The sequence below is a fragment of the Staurois parvus genome, unplaced genomic scaffold (assembly GCF_062004578.1).
Source record: "Staurois parvus isolate SC_StPar_1 unplaced genomic scaffold, SC_StPar_1.0 ptg000525l, whole genome shotgun sequence".
NCBI classification, from domain to species: domain Eukaryota; kingdom Metazoa; phylum Chordata; class Amphibia; order Anura; family Ranidae; genus Staurois; species Staurois parvus.
Genome location: NW_028318321.1, coordinates 6,644,498 through 6,660,941, shown reverse-complemented (window position 1 = coordinate 6,660,941; position 16,444 = coordinate 6,644,498). Strand labels below are relative to the sequence as shown.

Below are 16,444 nucleotides of genomic sequence, written 5' to 3'. Positions count from 1 at the left end.
TCCAATAAAACATTTTAAAGTTGAGTTATGAGAGAGGGAGACTTGTTATAAATTTGGGGGTGTAGTCAGATGATGAAGTATAGATTTAGGGGTGACAAATGATGAGGGTTCAGATGTAGAGGATGTGAGCATGTGTGGTACTCCAATAAAACATGATAACCATGGCTCTGTATTACAATCTTGGTACTTTCTTGTGCTCATTACATCATATTTATTACTTTAAATGAAAAATGATCAATAAAAACATCATTAGAAGTCAACTGTTCATGTCATTCACTTCATTGTGGTGATGCAAGTCTAGATATTGGGAAAAGACAACAAAGTCATTGAAAATCTTCAAATGATTGTTTTTCTAGTTTATTTTTCTGATGTAATTGTGTCTGAGAGAAATGTGTTTATTTATCAACACATTGCCTCATGAGAGGTTCCCTCCTCCGCCATGTTCCGGGGCTCTTTGCATACACCAGATGTAGTACCTCATGACAAATAGTGCCAGCCCAGCAGCCTGTTTGCCATGAGAACTGGAAGAGAAAGGCAATAAATCGGCCATTTGTGAGTCTGGCAGACACGGGGGGATAGACTGCAGATATAGATCCGGGCGGGTGTGCGGGGTGATAAAAGTCGGGTGTTGAGCACTCATTGGTCTTTCTACAACAATGATTGTCGGGGAAGAGTTGGCGGCCTCACCACAGAGACAAGGTGGAGCGCAGATCACTCCGCCGTCTCTGCCTGGGAGTCCATTTTAGGTCTACCGAAACCAGGACAATCCCCGGATGTAACTATCATGGCCGCCAACGGTGACTCGGGCAGCGTCTGAGGTAAGTTCGGGCGGGGGAGAGCGATCCGGGGAGAGGAAGGACGGAGCGGGCGGACTGGCACGGCTCGGTAATGGCGGCGGCGGGGGGTGAAGTACGGGCGGGGGGAAAGTTCGGTTGACTTTGCGGGGCTGGGCGGGAGAAGAGGGGGAGGGGGGCAGAGACGTGCGGGGAAGAACGGGTGAGGTGAGCCCCGGCAAAGTTACCGAAAGTTGGCAAAGTTGTGAGAGGGGGAGGCGGGTAGAGGGGCCGGGAGATGTGTGGAGGAGTCACATGAGGGGTCAGTGTCCATCCGCCGCTTCTCACACACTGCGCCCCCCACTACACCCCATCCTCCCCTCCCCCCCTAGTGCTGTGCAGCCTGGCAGACATACTCCATGTGTCTGCTCCTCACCCCAGTCTACTGTCACTACAGGGGGGCTAACATCATCCTCCATACACAAGGCTGCCAGCACAATCCTCTCTATTCAGTATTGTCTCCTCTACAATAAATGTGCCCTGTATGCTCTACTATATCCACAGGAGGGGACCCAGAGAGAGCTCTGTAGATGAATGGATCACCTCCCCCCTCCTGGGATGGGATTGGGGTGCATAGATTGGGGGTTGGGACCACAATACAATCACATAATGTTGGGTAATGACAGATGATGGATTATTGTAGATGGGGGTGCCTTGGATTTAGGGGTGACAAATGATGTCTCTTGGAGTAAGGGGTGATGGATAATTTGTCATAAATGTAGGGGTGAGCAATGACGCAGCTTGGGTTTAAGGGTGAAAAATGAGTACGTGTCGTAGATTTAGGGGTGACGTGATGACAGAATACATTTAAGAGTGATGTGATGTCAGATTTAGGGGTGACATGTCATAGATGTAGATTGACACATTATCATCTATCACCCCCTAAACCCAAGACATGTCATTTGTCACCCCTAAATCCATGACATGTCTTGGGGGTGACACATGCCGTGCCTTGGCTTTAGGGGGTGACACATGCCGTGCCTTGGCTTTAGGGGGTGACACATGCCGTGCCTTGGCTTTAGGGGGTGACACATGCCGTGCCTTGGCTTTAGGGGGTGACACATGCCGTGCCTTGGCTTTAGGGGGTGACACATGCCGTGCCTTGGCTTTAGGGGGTGACACATGCCGTGCCTTGGCTTTAGGGGGTGACACATGCCGTGCCTTGGCTTTAGGGGGTGACACATGCCGTGCCTTGGCTTTAGGGGGTGACACATGCCGTGCCGTGGCTTTAGGGGGTGACACATGCCGTGCCTTGGCTTTAGGGGGTGACACATGCCGTGCCGTGGCTTTAGGGGGTGACACATGCCTTGTCGTGGCTTTAGGGGGTGACACATGCCTTGTCGTGGCTTTAGGGGGTGACACATGCCTTGTCGTGGCTTTAGGGGGTGACACATGCCTTGTCGTGGCTTTAGGGGGTGACACATGCCTTGTCTTGGATTTAGGGGGTGACACATGCCTTGTCTTGGATTTAGGGGGTGGCCAAAAATTGCATATCTTGGATTTAAGGGTGATAATTTGTCACAGATTTAGGGGTGACAAATGACATGTCTTAGGTTTAGAGATGACAAATGTGTCAGATTTGGGGGTGACAAATAATGCATCATAGATTTGGAGGTGATGCATGATGTTAGAGGTGATAATCGTGTCACAGATTTATTGCTTATTAATAGGTGTTGGGGTGACAAATGATGACATAGATTTAGGGGTGACATTAAGGTTGTGTGATAATACCATAAAAACACGGTAAGGTTGAGTTATGATGGATGAAGGATTATAGGTTTGGGGTGACAGTTGACAAAACGTTAGTTTGGGACGGTGGACCATTGGGTTTATGGTGAGATGAAGTGTTATGGGTTGGGGGATGGGCAATAGATGAACGTACAGCAAATGACCAAGTGTTACCAATTTAGGGGTGCTAATGAGACATTCGATGTTGGGGTGACACTTATTTACAGAGATGACAGATAACAATATTTACAGGTGATGAATTTTGGCTTGTTTGGCACTGTAATAAGACCATTATACGTTGGAATTCTGACCGATAATGAAACCTTATGGATTTTGGGGTGACAGATGACAAGGCATTAGAAGATTTCTAGGCGACAGATTGTTTTGGGCTTGAGTGGTACTCAAATACAACCTCATAGTGCTGCGTTATAAAAGACCGATGACAAAGGATTATGGATTTAGAGGTGGAAGGTGACGCGGTCTGGATTACAGGTGGCACAATCATTTGGGCTTTTGTGGTACTCCAATAAAACATCATAATGTTGAGCTGTGACAGATGACAAAGCATATAGCTTTATGGGTGATGGCTGACAAGGCATTATATTTTCCTGGGGGGGGGGGGGTTACAAAATGTTCTATTTAAAGCTGAGAGATGATAAAGTGGTATAGGTTTAGAGGTGACAGTTGATAAAGCAATACAATTCTTTTACTTGGGTTTAAATGATTATTCAGAATTAAAGAATGCATTGTGGCAATTCAAAAATTTTTTTTTTTTGTACCATTTACTGTGTCATCTAAAAAATGATTGAAACAAAATCTAAAGGTTTTTTTTATTTCCATTACCGTAAATACAAAAGTGTGTATTTAGAAAGCTATTGAACCTTGATACAAATGATCCTCCCCATTCTTTTTCTGGAACAGGCTTTTAGTTGATGCCGGAACTGAATTACATCCACTAATGGATTTGAGTTGCTGGGGTACTGTTAAAAAGTGTCATGTTGAGTTGACAGATGATGAAACGTTAAGGTTTGTCAGATGACAAAGCCTTATAAATATAGAGGAGCAGGTGACAATTGTAGATTTAGGTGACAGATGACAAAGCATTATGGATTTAAAGGGACATTTAGGAGTGATGGACAATTAAAAAAAAAAAAAAAAAAAAAAGCATTCGATTTGACAGATTAATTTGGGTTTGTGTGGTCCTATAATGGAACATTATAATGTGGAGTTATGACAGTTGATAAAGCATTATAGGTTAGGGGAGGCAGCAGTTGTCAGTGTTTGAGATGATGGATGAAGTGGTATAGGTTTAAGGTGACAGTTGATAAAGTGATACAATTCTCAGAAATGAAGAAATATTAGTAAATTATAAATTTGCTCCTCCAGAATGTTTTAGGGTGATCAAAGAATAATCTACTGACTACATGGCTACAACAATGGAGATTCTGCCCCTTGGTGCAAATTGAAATGTAAAATTGTTAAATGTAGGGGTGACGGAGGATAAAAATGATAGCTTTAGGGGTAAGCCGTCATTCTAGATATAGGGGTGATGGATGACGGTGTTCTAGATTTAGGGTTAAAGGAGGATGAATCCTGATATTGGGGTGATGGAGAACTAAGCATTCTAGTTTTAGGGGTGATGGGTGACGACAGTGTGTTTGATTTAGAGGCATAAAGTCCTTTTTAATCAGTGTTTTGGAAAGAACTTTGTATTGGAAAGCAGAATCACCATTCTGTGTAGGTTCAGTTCCAGACAGTAGACATAATCCCAGGATAACACTGCATGTTTCTTTAATACTCTTTATTTACTGTAAAATATTGGCTCTTGTTTACTAAAGGAGTCATTCTTGTTCACGGTGAAAGAATGTTTTCCTTAGCTTAGCATAGTGAATACGGTGAAAATTCAGTTTGCAAAGAATATCCAATCACATGCAAAAAAACCTCGGATTTTAGCTTGACCGTGATTGGATGATTGATGTCAGCAATGCTTCGCTTCATTTACTAAGCTAAGGGAAATTTCCCCTTTGCTAAGTAAACAACTCCTATTGTAAACCAAACCCAGTTCTTGACCTGACCTACCTGTGTCCACATAATGAAGCTGCTAAATATATATCCTATTTGACACATTGTTAATCTGCTTTGAAAAGAAATATGGCATATTCTATGTCTGTTATTGGTCCAAAGCCAACGTTGCCTGCTCATGCATGGTAAATAAATTAGTAATCCTAATCAGTCATTTCTGTGTTTTATGTTGATGGCATTTAGGACTCCGGGCTTTTACCAGATCCCTGATGCCCCACAATCTTTGGTCCTTCTTTGTTTTTGGAGGTGTAGTATTGCTCTCTATAGTCCAGTGTTGGTGTGATTTGCTGTTCACACCTCAGCAGAACATAGTAAGCAACATTGGTTTTGGAATATTGGCGTTGTGATATGCACTTGGCGGACAAGGCACCATATTTTACTTTGAATTTATTGCGCTCAACTTTTTGTTATATTAATTACATTAGAATTATTACAAATGATTCTAATGCATTTTTTTAAAAAAAATTCTAAATGTATGTAATAAAGTGCATTAGAATGATCTTTTTATTAATTGCATTAGAATGATTGGATATGTTTGACAAAGACAAATGTTTCCCTAAGTGAAAGTGGAAATACTTCATGTTAAAGGAATTGTGGACATGCAGCAGCAAAATTGTTGTAATTTGCATGCTAATTGGAGAGATGTTCATAAAAGACCATTGCATCCACTTGTCTCACATAATTGGTTACAGACTATCAAAAGGGCTCATACATTGGGCATGGAGGTGGGATGTGATATCACTCACATGGATTATTTCCCCAGAAAGGACGTCACTACTGTACTTTAGGGTTGATTTGCTAAAGACAAATAGGCTTTTCACGCTGCATGAGAATTTATCCCAGAGCTTGATGAATGTGGTGAAATTTCACTTTGCTTACACATTTTTGGATGATGAAAAGAGCTTCACCATTGTTCAGGGTAACTTTCCCCTGAAAAGTGAACAGCTTGCTTTTATTTAGTAAATCATGACATTTGAAGTTTTGAGAAAATATGGTTGATTTACTAAAGTAGACCATGTTCATTTTGCAAGGGAGTTTTGCACTTTAAAAAACAATTTCCCTTAGCTAAGTGAATGGGGTGAAAATTCACTTTGCAAGGAATACCCAATTGCATGCAAAGAAAAAAAAAAAATTTTGCTTGCACATGATTGGATGATGGAAAACAGCAAAGTTTCACCTCATTCACTAAGCTCTTTGCCAAGTGATCATGCTCTTCTCCTTTAGTACATCAACCCCAGTGAGTTTCATTTAGACAGGCGGATTTACTGATTGGAGAGAGTTCAGTTATCCAGTCTTGTGCAGAAGACTGGATAACTGACTTGAACACACAAACAAGGATGTTCTCTTCACATGATTGAATAATTGAAGAGAATCTTCACACATTTTATTGTGAACCTTTTCAGACCCTTTCTAAATCTTCCAAACTGTGCACCTTCTGCCATACCATAGTCTGTAAAACATGAGGTCGTTAAACTGCGTTCATTTTGTATTGAAGTGATCCTGTGCCTTCCACTAAACGGCACAGAAAGCCTAATCTGAATGCGCACAAGTCCTATCCAAATCCTTCCACCTGAAGTTAAATGTTCATGTGTCGGCGTGCAGTCATTAATGTGAACGGTCTGTTTACAGAGCAGCACCAGGCAATCCCCTCTTGGTTTCTGTGAGCTGTAATAGGGATACTAAAATGACCCACCATGCACCACAGGCTTCAGAGTGGTCATAGATATTTCGTGATGGTTGGCAGCAGAGATTTTCCCCACTGGAAATTATGTGTGAATGTATTTTTTGTTGCAAACCAAAGGGAATATGTTTTAAATGCATCTCCCTTTTTTTTAACTTTTTGTGTTTATTTTACTTGATAGCGTTTATGTAAGGTACATTATATTTGTCAGTTTTACTTTATTTTAATCTGGATCATTATTAATATCAAAAATAGAAAAAAATGGTAATTTTTTTTGTAACAATCTATTGCCAATCTGTGACTGACTTGCCTTCTTTTTAGATGGCTTCTTATCTGCCAAATCAGCATATAAATCAAGAAAACTACAACAATAGTAGATATTCAGATTCTCTGAAGTCTTCTGACTGTATACAAAAATACTCTTACCAAATTTTTTCTTTGACACATTGGTGTTTCTTTTCATCAGTGGTGGATGGTACAGCCGGTGTTTCCAAGTCGTCTTCATGATCTGTTTTTTAATATATATTTGTATGCAGTCGAAAGACCGTACTTTGCTGTCTACTACTGTTTGTTTCTTTTCTTTATTTATATGAGATCAGGCCTGTTCCTAGAGACATAAATCTTGTGGCTGTGTCATCTTAAAGTAAATAAGGGAAGAGTATTTAGCACGCACAAAATTTTTCCAGGCCATTTTGATATTGTAGCAGCTGTACAGCTTTCTGTAATTGTAGAACTAATGTATATAATTAGACATTACACCATACTTCTAGCACAGTAAAACATGCTTCTAACCTCATCCCATTCTAGAAATTTTACAGCTCTTTCATTCACTATCTAAAATATTGTTTTTGTGGAGCCAACTGATTGTGTTGTGTTTTTTTTTTTTTTTATCCTGTGTTTTAATGCATGATTTTTTTTTTTTTTTAGAGTTCACAATAAAAAGATTTTGAAGTGAATGTTGCTGTTCAGTATTGTCATTCTCCCCCTAGTGGCTCCCTGTATATCAGACAAGGGCAGTTCTAGCTGCTTAGGCAAAGTCAAGAACACCCAGACTGTCTTTTCGTTATCAGCCTGAGTTATTAGACTTGCAACGAAAGAGAGAATTTCTAAAGTGCAATAACTTTGTGGTTATACTAATTAGTGTCAATGTGCAAAAATAGCTGTCACATATACACTTATATTACACATTTGAAAACTAGTAATAGAACCAAAGTTTAATCATTACACTTTGAAAGGTTACTTAGAATAGGCTGATTACATTCACCTATACTTCTAAAATTGAAAAAAGCTTTTATATCTTTTATTATTAATAGTTTAAGAGGTCTCTAATAACTCTTTATAAGCTTTTGTTCAGTTTCAAAACTTACTGATTGAATTATTCAAATATTAACCCTGAACAATATAGGGAAAGCAAAGCTTTGCTTCAATAATACTGCTGTGTAGCACAAGCCTTAGCTTCATTTTTCGAATTACCAGCAAATGGAAATCTAGACTTAATTATAAAGGGCAATGTTTATAATTATTAGTACCATAGATAACTACGACCGTAGTTTACCTGCAATGAATAGAATTTTTTGTTGAAAAGTTAAAACCTGAAAAAGACATAAATATAATTTTGTTGCAAGAAACTTTTTAATAAGTTAATTTTGGTTGTTGTCAGAAGCAAAGTATATTATTGCTTTTAAGTTATTTTTGGTCTAATCTATGTAAAATATGGAAGGTGTTTGTCAGTTTGCATGATGAAGCTGTTAAGTGAATCAATTTATAGGTAATCCCTAAAAAAAAAAAAAAAAAAAAAGGAAGCAAAGATTATGGGCCTTCAAGCCTTATGTGACATGTTACAGTGTGTGGTGTTACCTGGAAATTCCAGTCAGTAATGCTAAACAGTAAACAGGGTGGGGACATATTGTTTATAATGGCTGCTTTTGAAGCACAGGCCTATGTATCCTTAGCAAGTGTTGTAGCATTTAATGTGAAGCACTTGGTGATTCATCATTGTTTACTGGACTTAGTTGGTTACTAGTTTCGCATTAAACTAAGTGTTGAAGACCAGTAGAAAATGCAAGTTTATTTCTTTTTGATGGTGCAGTTTAATGTACTGTAGTTTTGTAAGACAAAATTATAATCAAATGGAAACATTTTCTTTCTTGATACAAATGCATGCCTTGTATATTTTACTGTATATCTATATAATTGTATGTTGTTAATAAAAATATGTAATTATAAGGGTAGTTTTGTAGTAAATGTTAGTGTTTCCTTGCCATGCTGCCATACTTTTGCTGTATTTCTATTTCATTATGCTATAGTGCTTTTGTTTTTCTTTTCACATCTAAAATATAAATCAAACACAGACAAGTTAATTTAAAATGGTATTTGAGCATTTTATATGTACTTGTAGATTGTGCCGAGACCAATGTTAATGCATATTCAACTAGAGTAAGATTGCATCAGAAAGTCTTTCAGCAGATCTCCAGTTGCATGATTTGGGAGGAATGTACATAAATGCCTTCTTGTCAAACCAGGGATATATGCTCTGTGTGTGGATAAACGCTTATTTTGTTAAGTATAAGAAAGGCCTAAATGTAGGAGAATGTTGTGGCGCTTTAAACATAGACCTTTTTTTTCCTCCTATAGCTGTACATGAGAAACATTTTAACCCTTTTTACGGTCATTAATGTGTTCACTTGATTTGCTAAGTACATTACAATTTATCCATTGAATCTTTTTATTTATTTTTTTTAATTTAAAGCTTAACTTTAGCTGTGATGGATGTTGTTTTTAATAATATATATTTTCTGTTTAGGCTCCCAAGCAGATGATTGGAAGGGTAACTGAAGATCAAGTGAGCAAAAAATGCACAAGGTAAGTTTAAGACCTACAACTACCTATATAACTTAAATGTATTTTATCTACTTTTTTTTTTTTTTAAATTAAGCATCTTGAATTTGTTTTGGGCACAGAAATTAAATGTATAAGAGTTTCTATTGTTTCACTTAATTAGAATTTTGAATATCTATGTTTTGATTTCCACCATTGTAATAGGTTTATCCATTTTGCATTATGTTTTCATAGGTAAATTCCGGTTACAGATTTAATTCGCCTTAATCAACAATTTCTCAGCTAAATTAATGATGCGATCACCAAGTAAAGACTTTTATATGGATGCAGAGGAATCTACATCTGCAAAAGATGGCTTATGGGATTATTGTGGCAATGGTTTTGTCACCAACCAACCAAACACAAACTCAATGTTTTCCGTAAATGAAAGGGTTTTACATGGACCTGAGGCAAACCCTGTTCACTCTGTAAACCAAGCAGTTGAAAGTATTAGCTTAAAAGACACAAATGAAATAACTTCAAAGTCATCATGTAAGAAACAAACAGCAAGAAAATCAGTGGGCAGAGGAAGCCTTAATCTTGGGAATTCGGAAGAGCAGAATACAGAAATCAAGCTTGAACCAAACTTGGATGATGATTCTGCCAATATATCGGCAAAGGTACTTCACTTTTTCTGTCAAAAATGCAAAAATGGCATTCGATACAGCCCCAATGATCTTCAAAAACACTTTCTAATATGTCACAATGGAGAATTACCCCTCTATCCCTGTGAAATGTGCAACTTCTCTGCTAGTGATTTTCAGGAATTTAAACAACATCGAAAAACTCATAGGAGTGCGCTAGTTAAATGTGAGATCTGTAACAATGACTATTTATATACCTTGTTGGGCTTAACAAAGCATTTCCAAGTTGCGCACTGTGTCAATGGTCACTTCAGCTGCGCAAAGTGCAGATTTACCACCAGAGATGTTGGGACATTTGTTCAGCACATTCATAGGCACAATGGAATTGAATATGCTTGTCAAAAGTGCAACCATATTAGTTACTCAAAAGCAGAGTTTCAGAGACATCTTCAGGGACACAGTACAATGTTGCCATTTAGCTGCCAGTACTGCAACTACAGTGCAATGCGAAAGGATTTTATTGTGAAACACATATTGGCCAAACATGCAGAGCATGTTCAAGCAAGAGATGAACATATTGTAGACAGTGCTAACGCACAAATGGCACAAACAAATGCTGGACTGAAGCTTGTTTTAAAAAGATGCCCAACAGATACTCAAGATAAATCATGGAGACAAGATGGAACAGAAAAAGCTGGAGAAAGCATTGAAAGGTCTAATAGTTTGCAGTTTAAATCGCCAGATAAAGACCAGGCTGGGAAAGACATTTGGGTTAATGTTAACTCTGAACAGCCTTTAAATGATGGTGTTTCATCTGTAACCACAATAAATTGCAACAAAGAGGATTCAAGTACACAAGGTAGTTTGGGACTTTTACAAAATGTAGTTCATGGGCCAACGGTGCTAATGGTAAAAAATAACAAAATCACTGTTCCAGCAAACTACAGTGCAACTTTTGTGGGTTACAAAATGGTTAATGGAAAGCAAAACCTGGTTATCAAGTTACTGCCTTCCAGTAAGCAGCCCACTAGTACTTCACAACCATCACCTCAATCATCAAATAGTTTGCCTCGCTTTTCTCACAGCACTAACCATGGTTCATATGGAGCACCAAATAATACTGAAAATCGTTTGACTCCATTTAAATCACCTTCAATGCAGAACTCAGCACCTGGAACTCCAGTGGAGAAGCAGTCTACATCTGTGCAAGCTGCTACAACAGCAGGACTTGGTTCACTCATTGCAAGAAAAAATGAATCTGTTTCCAGGTTGGGAACCATAAGCAGACCACCCTCTTTTGAAACACCCCACAAAATTGTGCCCATTTTTAATTCACCCACCTCATCAGCATCAGCTATAGGCAGGAAGATCAAAGAAGAACCTGAGGAATACAATATTAATGAACATCAGTTTTTTGACAATGACCATAACTATGAATCCGTTAAGGATCAAATGCATTCTTCTACTTCTGGATCAAGTCGATTTATTGATCCAACTACTGGATTTGTGTATAGACCTCAACATAGCAGCGAAAGCAGTGGAATGACATCTGCTACATCCATGTATTCTAAGGACCTGAACAGTTCACTTTTACATTCATCCACAGCAAGTGGTCTGGGGAATTTCTCTTATTCCGCCTTTCCACTGAAGAATGCCTTTGGAATGAGAGGTGTCCAATTTAATGACCGATTCCCAAGACCAATGGAAATGAATAAAAGTAACAATGCACCCTTCATGCCAAGGATTACGTCTGTATTTTCTTTACAAAGCCGTCTACCTGATCCAAAACCTTTTCCGAAAAACACTTACTTGCATAACATATTGCAAGATAACAAGAGAGTAAATGACAAAGCCTGCTTAACAAAAACATCAGGCCCACTTACTAGCAGCAATACATCTGCTTTTGCAAAGCAGTCATTGTCCAGCCCTGTTCCAAGATTTGACAGTCGTATACCTAATGGTAATGTTCCTTCAGCCATGTTCTTGAAGCAAGAACCTGACTCTTCAGGATCTGGTATTAAAACATCTTTCCCCACAAGAGTAAGTGAACTCTTGAAAACACACTCTGATTCAATAGTTAACCAACAGCTGACAAAAGACAGAATCGGCACTATAACAAAACCTTCTGGACCGGCTGCTTTTCATTTACTTCGTTCACCACAAGTCTCTGGTATGCCACAGGGCAATACTGTTCTTTATCCATCTGGTGCTAACAGGTTTACACTGCCGGTTTTACCTAATCAGCCTGGTATAAGAATGATGACATCCCAGACAAGGGCTCCTAATACAGCAACATTCTCCAATCCCAACCGAATTAATGCACCAGTTATGCTCAATACCAAACCTGGCATGGTGTTAACTATTGCCAATGGACCATTTGGTACCATAAGAAATGTGACGAACGTGAATAATGGTAGCTCTCAGGTAATGGGTACAGTGAACAGTATAGGAAAAATGGCACTTCCTAGATTACAGCGTCCTCCTGTACCTCATATTTTAAAGCCAGACTTGGGTAATTCTCCAAATCTTTCAGCCAATATCATTTCTGGTTCTTCTGTCGGAAGCAAACTTCCAATTAATCTGAATGTTCTCCAGTATTGTGTCAACTCAGATGGGTCAAGTCGAACAGCTGGAAGTGTGGATGGTAATAAGCAACCACAATCCATGCAAAAGCAGCCATTGTATGCCCTTTTGCCTGATGGAAAACAAGCGGTCCTGCTAAACTATGTTTTGCCAAATAGTGCTTCAACTGTAAACTCGCAGAAAAGTGTCCAGGTGAACCAAGTCAGCCGAGCAGTCTTACCAAAGAAACCAGAAGAGGTTCAGCATGCCACTTTATTGGGAAATGGTGATCAGATGAAGACCATATCAGCATCTTCAGTTAAAGAGGAAGACACTAGTGCATTTGATGGTTATGGTGGAAAGGTGCCTGCAGGTATAGTCAGCAGTGAAGTGTCTTTGCAGAGTAAGCCAGCAGAACGAAAACCTTGTTTGAGGTCCAACTCTAGTTCTGCTTCAGCAGAAGAAAATTTGTCTCCTGCAAGTGATGACAAAACCGTTTCTCAATCTTCAAAGTTGCCTAGACCAAAAATCAAGCAAAATAATTTGAATACATTAATTTCTAAGAATAAGACTTGCAAAAGAAAAGTATCAGATTCAAGCAGTTATGAAGCAGACTATGAATTTAAGACAAAAAAGAGAGTAAGTGATTTCTTGCATGATGTCCCACGAAAGCAAATGTTACACAGAAAGTGCAAGGCAAAATCGTACACAAGTGAAGTAGAAAGTCCTCCAGAGATGCCTTCACCAATGCCATCTCCACCACTATCACCATCTCCACCACCACAAGAACCGACTAAAGATGTAGTAAGGACACTAAGTTTGTTTCCTTTCAATGCTAATCAACTTGTAAAGTATCCTCGAAGGGATCAGCCTGTTGTTGTGTTAAACCATCCAGATGCTGATATTCCTGAAGTAATCAACGTTATGAGAACCATCTCAAAATTTAATGGTCATGTTCTAAAGGTGTCATTGTCTAAAAGCACACTTGAAGCCCTTCTAGAGTCAAAGCTACTAAGTTCAAGTGATGGAAGGCGCCACCGCCGCTCAAAGCCTGTGAGCCCTGTAAAAGAACGATTTGTCCTTAAACTAACCTTAAAGAAAACTAGCAAAAACAATTACAAAATTGTAAAAAATACACCTACTGACAAGCTTCAGGCTAAATTTAACTGCTGGTTTTGTGGTCGGGTTTTTGACAATCAGGATGAGTGGGTAGGACACGGCCAAAGACATCTCATGGAAGCTACAAAAGATTGGAACACCTTGTTTTAGCAGTTGGTTCTAAAGAGTTTTACATGTTGCTTGTAAGATAAGATTGCTGTTCATATTTTCCTGTTTCTTACCAGCATTATTTTCAAAGTGTTTCTCTTTCAACATTTTTTTTCAAATACAATCCAGTCCAGTATTTTGACATAAAGACTTGTTATTCGGGTTTTCATTCATACCTTTTACTTTTTTGTAATTTTTTTTTTCTTATGGAATATGATGTAAACTGAGTATTCGAAATTATTTTTTTTTTCTTTTTTTGTTTAAATTACTGGAAGTAATATGGGGAATTAAGTGATTAAAAATCCATCAGTGCAAAGTTTGTTGAACTACAGTGAAAGAATTGTTTACAAAGCCATGTATAATTGTGTGAATTCTGCAATTGTTAATATACAGCGTGTACTTTGTATATTCTTAAAGCAATGACCCATACTTAATGTACACATAGTTTTCAATTGTCAGAAAAATGTATAATAGTACTACCTGGTCAGAAAGCCTTGAAAACACCTAATTTTTCATCTGTCTAAATTTTTATACAAAACTTCGTAAAACAGTTTAATTTTTTTTTGTTTTTTTTTTGTCAAATGTAAATTAAAAAAAAGCATGATTGCCAATATGTTGAGATGCTCACATTGCTAATTTTGATGGAAATTAAAAGTGAATAATTGTGAATGGCTGTATATATGCATCTTGTTATTTTTGCAAATTCCTGTGTACAAAACTGTGTACTCTTTAATTTCTCTATTAAATGATATTCCATGTTTTTAGTTTGAAACATAGATTTCAGTGTCTCATCAAAACTCTTAACTCTCGAATGAGATTATCAGATTGGACGATTATGGCATTGTCACAAAAACACAGATTTTTTTTTTTCAGCGTACTCCCAAGGGGTCATTTTTGGGGCTCTTTGAACTGTCAATTTTTTTCTTTTTTCCTAAACAGGAAGAGGGGTGTGTGTGTGTGTGTGTGTGTGTGTGTGTGTGTGAAAAGATATTTAAATATCACCAAATAAGAATGCTGTAAAAAGAAAAAAATTTAGAGGACAGTGTTGCATGACCATCACAACACTGATAAAGGCCGTGGTCATGAAGGAGAATATACAGGCTGGTACTTGAGCTGAACAACCCCCCCCCCCTCAACCTAGCATCCCTTAGCCTGGGAGACTTAAGTGTGACTGTCTGTGAGGGGGTGTCTCCATGCTGCTCTTCATTCACAATTAATAAATATTTGAAAATGGTGGAGAGAGAGAATGAGTGCCATTTTATTTTCTAGGGAATGGGTAACACACCACTCCCCATCTTCAACCATGGTCCTGCAACAGCCTGTGATTTGGTGCTCTGCAGTGCTTTAATGGACCATTTTAATTCTTCACTGTCTAGAATTAGGCTTTAAGATTTAGTCCTTGTTTCTGTTTCAGAATTTCATGACTTTAAAGCCAGAAAGATGCATGCCAAAACCTTATGGTGTTTGTGCCTTGTTTTATAATATTGAGAGGCTCTGATAATTTTATGTGGGAATTTTCAACATTTGGACTCCAGTGCTCCAAAGAATTTATCTTTTCCACCTACCTCCTATTCAAAGTGACTAATAAGACATTTCATTACTTGTAAGAAAATGTTTTCAAGTAGCATGCTGTTTAGAATGATTGGTATGCAAAAAAATGTAAAACCCATGTTAACCACTCAAGGTTCAATTCACAAAGTTATTTTTCTCTTTAAAACCTGATATAAAATACCTAGTTTGGGATTTTATCTCATGATGTGATATCTAGTGGGATGGATATAGTGGAGAAGGATTAGAACCCCTGTCAGTTTTTATTACCATTAAAGAGTTAAAATGGTTTAAATTGTAGAAATATTCCATCTGTCAGTGTGGTCCCTGCAGCATATGAATTAAAAGAAAAAAGGGCAGCATAGGAATTAAAAGAAAAAAGGTGACCTAGAATACCAGTCAAAGGGAGCACATTTGGTGTATCAAAAACAACTGTTTTATAAAGTTATTTTGTATTTACTCAATATAAGTCAAATATTGAATGAAATTAGTATAAATAAAATCACACATATATAAATACCCTTCTTCCACCAATAAAAAAAAGACCATGCTGTCTTTGGGGAGATTTACCTTTCCTTCCTGTCTCATAGCCAAAGCAGGAACTGAGAAGAACTCCCTACAAATTAAAAGAATCCCTTAAGGACCCCCGGGTCTCCTGAACCAGTGTCCCCATTGGAGGATTTCCCCCTCTATTTTCTGGGGACAACCCAAAATTTGGGATTTTCTTTTTTTACTTTCAATGATAATGGTAAATGGGACAAATGGAGAGGGTGGATCTCCCTAACTGGATGGGCACAGACATCTAAGTCCTCTCCACTTTTAGCCAAAACTAAAAAAAATCCTTTTGGTTATACTTTAAGTAAATCAACCCAAATAATTGTGTTTTTCCATATATAGGTTTCTATGCATTAATGCTGAGAAACTGATCCAAAGAGAAACTACTCCAATTTGGCTATTCTAGTTATACATTCTCTAAAGTGGAACTTTAGGTAAAAACGTGCGGGCGGGCAGGATTTGTAATGCAGAAGAGACATGCTTTTTCTCTTCTGCATTAAAGCTACTTACCTACCTGTCCACTCTTGTACAGTGAACCACGCAGGAACAGCTCACTGTACAAATTTGGCAATGCTGAATCTGACGGAACTCCCACGCATGTGTGGGAGTGATGTCATGACCCACCTGGCCGATGACAGCGTTTGAGACCAGGAAGCTGCCAGTCTGAAGATGTCAGTGGCCAAGCAGGGAGTTCTGGGACAGCACATCGTGGGATCAGAGGAATTGTT

At 38.4% G+C, this 16,444-nt stretch overlaps 1 protein-coding gene across 1 annotated transcript; it reads left to right on the top strand.

The window, feature by feature from the left end:
• The first annotated feature begins 641 nt into the window (after positions 1-641).
• ZNF518A (zinc finger protein 518A) lies at positions 642-14,385 on the top strand. The gene is made up of 3 exons (XM_089690286.1): positions 642-818; positions 9,128-9,186; positions 9,397-14,385. Exon 3 carries the CDS (start codon positions 9,453-9,455, stop codon positions 13,614-13,616), a length of 4,164 nt encoding a protein of 1,387 aa, XP_089546412.1. The 5' UTR covers positions 642-818; positions 9,128-9,186; positions 9,397-9,452; the 3' UTR covers positions 13,617-14,385.
• Positions 14,386-16,444: the final 2,059 nt, after the last annotated feature.

Coding starts and splice junctions, on each gene's coding strand:
- ZNF518A (XM_089690286.1), top strand. CDS start 9,453: ATGATGCGATCACCAAGTAAAGACTTTTATATGGATGCAGAGGAATCT.